We start from the raw sequence: 5,041 nt of genomic DNA on the forward strand, positions 1-5,041 counted from the left end.
ACTCAATATACGGGTTGATCCAGAATTTTGCACTCTAGGTACAAAAATGTCACCGACATTGTTCAAACAAATTTGCAAACCTTCATTGATTCGAGTAGGAATTGACTAATTTTGCTTTCATCGATCAAGAATAATACCTTAAGAAGGAAGATTAGGGCAGACTATTTCTTTGTGCAGAAAGATTCATGGGTCATATTCATAACTTTTACCTCTTCAGTTCTCCATGATTGAATATACCAAGCGATCTGTCATTCTGGCATCCAATCAACCCAATTTTGACCAAAGCATAGAGCTTGCCTGTAGACTGTGGCAAGCCTGAAAGTTAGACGTCTTAACAATAACAAACTTGTCAGGGTTTAGCCAGCTTCTCGGGGGATTTCGCGGTAGCCGCGATATTTTGGTCTAATTTTGGGCCCCCGTTAGCGGCAAAATGGGCGGGCACTACTGTTCCGTAGTGGATTGCCACGTGAGTCAAAGGAACAAGCCCGTCAATGTCAAGTTATACCGATTCCCAATACAAGAGGACCGCAGAAAGCAATGGCTGAGAGCGCTCAAACGGTTAAGGCCAGATAGGACACCTTGGCAACCTGGACAGAGTACGTGTACACACGGACTTCTAGAGATATGAACTGCCGACGAAAGGGTGCTCATATCTAAAGTTATTCGTAGAAATTGTCTTATAATACAAATTGGAACTTTGAGGATCTACGCATGCATTCAAAATCGATGTCCTCAGGATTATATGGGTTTGTTAAAAGATTATTGGGAAATTGAGGCAGGAAAGGTGGATGATGTCACTATTGGATTTTGAGAAGTCACTTGCACGTTTGGGGCGTAGTAGTTCTTGGTTTAATTTAGTTAATTAATTTAGAGTTCCAATTCAATTATTCGTTGAAGGAATGATTCATGTAGCATTGCAATGTAATACACGTTCAGCTTTACTCATTAACATGCTTCAATTATACTTTTATTGGACTCAATTTTCCTTCGTTATAATTTTCTATTCCTACGTAAGACTTTTTGAAAGCTTAGAAAAGGTTTTTTGTCTAACATCGCGCATTGTGTCTTGTTTTTTAGTACCTCTGCTGTTTTGAAAAGTACGCCAGTGAACTGCCAAAATGTGTGCTGACATCATCAACCAACTGCTACTTAAAGGAGTCATACGTCAGACCCAAATCAAGGAAAAACTAGTTCACCAGTTTTTTGCCCCCTGAAACTACCCAAATACCTTTATCATGAAGAAAATCATTTTTTTATCAAAGAGCAAAAGCACAATTAAAAAGCGAGCTATTTTGACTACGATCCTAATTTGGTGTTCCGACCCCTTGTATATCTAAATTTAGACCTCGATATATCTAAAATTAAATCCCAAAGAAATAGTTGCCTTCTTAGCCAAAATATTTTCAGATCTTGGAAAAAAGTGGTGAAGATGTGCAAAAAAGGTGTAAATATGCAAAAACAGGTTGCAATAATGCAAAAATAATTGCTACGATGGGAAAAGGTCGTTTAGTCCCTTTTAGCCTCTTTGCTGCATTTGTATCTGTTCAAAAATCTAGCCACTCAATTGTATTTTTCAGGCTATCCATTGGGTTCACAAGAAATTGACTTTTTTTTTTCTTGCAATATTCCACAATAGGGCACGTTTCAATTGATACAGATGTCCTGGTAAGCAATTGACTCTCTTCTGGAGCCCACTGGTTTGGTGCTAAGGGTGTTTTTGTTCACAAAATAATTTTGAGTTGGATCAAACATTTGACGGCAGATGTAGCTCAACTGCAAGCACTCATTTTTGCAGACTTTCCCAAACCGAAAAGAGAGGGTTGAATTTGACATATTCAATTTGTTGATAGACCAAGTATTGTAACTAGTTTAAGTGGTAACAGCTAGACAAATCAGAATCTTTCATTTTGTTAGTAAAGCCAGTGAAAACCCAAACCAAAAAATAAAAATAAAGGTTCTGGATGAGGATTTGATCCATCTTTAATCATACTCCAGAGAAAGAAAATAAAAAGGCCTAATAAACAAGGAACAAGTTAAGAAGGAAGCAGATAAGGACCCAAATGACCATGTAAGGGGGAAAAAAAAAATCACAAAATGTGAAAAATTGTGAAAAAAAGGTCGAGAAAGTGAAAAAAGGGAAAAATTTGGCTCAAGATTTTGTTTTCGGCCAAAAACGCCAAAGATTACTTTGAAAGTCTTCTTTTTTTAGGTTTTAACTTATTTTTTTGAGGTCTACTAATAATACATGTTTTGTTCAAGGTGCTAGAATCTGCTCGCTTCACTTCCAAGATAATGAAAAGAGTGACGATCCAGCCAGTCCAAGTTATATACCCACAATTTTCCCCACTCATCGGATTCGGATCTCTCGAGCAGCCCCGGAGAGGTTTAAGCGGTTGCAAAATCGAAAAAAAGCCCAGGCACAACGGCTTCAAAGGCTGAAAGACGCCAAACTGAAGGCTGAGCTCTTGCGAAAGGCTGAAGAAGCAGAAAAAACCGATTCCTGTGATGAAGATAACGAACTCCATCGTGACACTATTTTCCTTGAGCGAGGTGTACAAACAAACAAAGCCCTCTATAAAGGTAACAAAATGGAAAATAGGAGCCTTTGACCTTGGAATGAAATCCCGTCTCCTTATGAATTTCAGATGTGGTAGACCATTTTGAGTGGTTGTACGAATGTTTTTCCGTATCACCCAAAAAGTCGGATGCAGCCACCCAAGCCCGCATTACATTACAGCTGAACGAGATGGTGTCACATGATGCCAGTGATGCGGCTCAAGCACCCAAAGAACAGCCTCAGATCACCACGCTATTCGATTCCTCTGACGAGGAATTCCAAATAATGACGGGAATGCCTCCTAATGTGTTTGACTTCATTCTCAATCTCCTGGGATCTGCCATCGCAGATTCTCGAGGATTTTCGAGAAGAAATAAGCTGGCATCAGTATTTGTTAAGCTCAAACTCAACCTTTCTTACGGAGTGATCGGGCCTCTGTTTAATGTTTCACGTCAATTGGCCAGTCGGAATTTCACTCAGATTGTGCCAACATTGAGTAACAGTTTGAGTGATTTCATCACCTGGTTTGACCGGGACACCATTAAGGAGCAAATGCCATCTTCGTTCACAGGCCTCTATGCGGACTCGAGGGCAATTATTGATACTTTCGAGATTAAATGTGAGCGACCCAAAAATTCAAATAATGAGGCTCAGACCTTTTCCAGTAGCAAAAGTAGCTTCAGTGTCAAGTTCCTGATTGCCTGTGCTCCATCTGGTGAAGTGATGTTCATTTCGAAAGCATATGGAGGACCATCCACGAACACTGAGCTCACCGTCACGAGTGAATTTGTAAAGCATGTGAAGAAAGATGATATCATTCTTGCCAATGAGGTAGGAATATTTTATGCGAAACAAAAAAATACTCTAATTCTGAGAATCGAATGTTGTAATTTTTGATATTTCCGCTTGATGGAAAATGGCAAAGTCACTACCAGGGCTCGGAAAAAATATATTTATTTGAGGGCGAAAATAATCTCTAAAAAATTCAATTTTGTTTTGAAAGCACCAAGTAATTTATTTTCACAGGAAAAAAATTCTCTAACGCAAAGATGCTTGTTTAAAAGCAAAAAAGACATAAAAAGCATCATTAAACTAATTTTGCAAAGGTTTGAAGCAATTACCAAAGGTTTCAATACATTTCATTTTGTTCAAAATCTTTGAAATCAAAAAGCCTTGAAGATGTCTACTTTCTTGAACCCCCAAATTAATACCCTAAACAATGCGGGTTTCTAGATCAAATTTGGTTCCTCTGGGTGCTTTATTTTAGCTGTCTCTCAGGGTGAAAAGCCTTTATATTTGCTCTTTTGTGTGTACAGTATTGAGGTTCTATTTGCATATATAGGAAAACCTTAAACTTCTGCCAAAAAAGGCAAGCAAGAATAATGTGAGAATTAGAGAATAACTACTATATTGCAATAAACCAAGAAGATTGGGGACAATGCATTATGCAGTATTAGAAGGAGGTGCAAAAGATATCTTTTACAAAACATCTTCAAAGGTATCCATGAGCTTTTTCCTCAACCAGAATTCAGAATGAATTGTCGTGAATGTCAGGGTTTACACTTTTGTGGTTAAGGTTTAGGGAGTTCTTATTCAGATCTACATTGCACGTATGTCCGCAAAATGGTTAAAATTCATCAATTTCTTCTCATTACAGGGTTTTTCACATTTTGAAGCTGCAATTTCCGAGGTTGGAGGGACTCTTTTCAATCTTCCGGTCAAGCCCAATGAAGAGCAGTTATCCTCAGCTGAAAATGATAATTGTGCCTGTGTAGTTGAACGTTGCATTGAACGGTTGAACCGCTTTCAAATTCTCGAGTTTTTGCCGCGAAATATTTTGCAATATGTTGACGATATATTGATTATCATTGCGGGAGTGTCTAACCTTCTCCCAGATCACGTCGGTCAAAACCGCTGTCCACAATCCAATAATGAGGAACTTGAAGGAGAAGAGAACGAAGGAGACCAATTAGATTTGAAGACACCAATGATAGATGATATCCCCTTGCATTGAGGCCTCAGGGAACCTTTACTTGCATACAACCTATTAAAAAGAAATTGAAGAACATTTGTCTCGTTTTTGATCGCCTTGTAGCATTTCTGTTAAGATCTTCGAAAGGGTAAATGATTGCTGACTATGAGATCGGCTTCAAAAGCAAAGGTTTTTTTCTCTTAAACGAAGTTGGGACAGCTTTGTAGATTAGTCGATTTGCTGGATGACGCTCTAGGCGAACGGACGACGCAACAAAAACACACAACCGACGCAACCTACTCTCACCTCTAACTCCCGTCAGAACCTCAGAAGGGAAATTACAAATTGGGAACAGAGATATCAAGTGCATGACCATTACATCGAGAACGACTAACGGAGTCAGACCACCGTACATCATCCTGTTGGGGTAAGCACTTTAGTATATTGAATCATTAAATGGGAACAATCTTTATCTTCGCCAAATCTTTGCTTGGAGCTAGAACACACCAGTT

At 38.8% G+C, this 5,041-nt stretch overlaps 1 protein-coding gene across 1 annotated transcript; it reads left to right on the forward strand.

Moving 5' to 3' along the window:
- The first annotated feature begins 306 nt into the window (after positions 1-306).
- Positions 307-4,625, forward strand: LOC131882004 (uncharacterized). Its single transcript, XM_059229016.1, has 4 exons — positions 307-596; positions 2,260-2,580; positions 2,646-3,388; positions 4,215-4,625. The coding sequence occupies exons 1-4, from the start codon at positions 431-433 to the stop codon at positions 4,569-4,571; spliced, it is 1,587 nt and encodes a 528-aa protein (XP_059084999.1). The 5' UTR covers positions 307-430; the 3' UTR covers positions 4,572-4,625.
- Positions 4,626-5,041: the final 416 nt, after the last annotated feature.

The sequence above is a fragment of the Tigriopus californicus genome, chromosome 6 (assembly GCF_007210705.1).
Source record: "Tigriopus californicus strain San Diego chromosome 6, Tcal_SD_v2.1, whole genome shotgun sequence".
In the NCBI taxonomy this organism is placed as follows: domain Eukaryota; kingdom Metazoa; phylum Arthropoda; class Copepoda; order Harpacticoida; family Harpacticidae; genus Tigriopus; species Tigriopus californicus.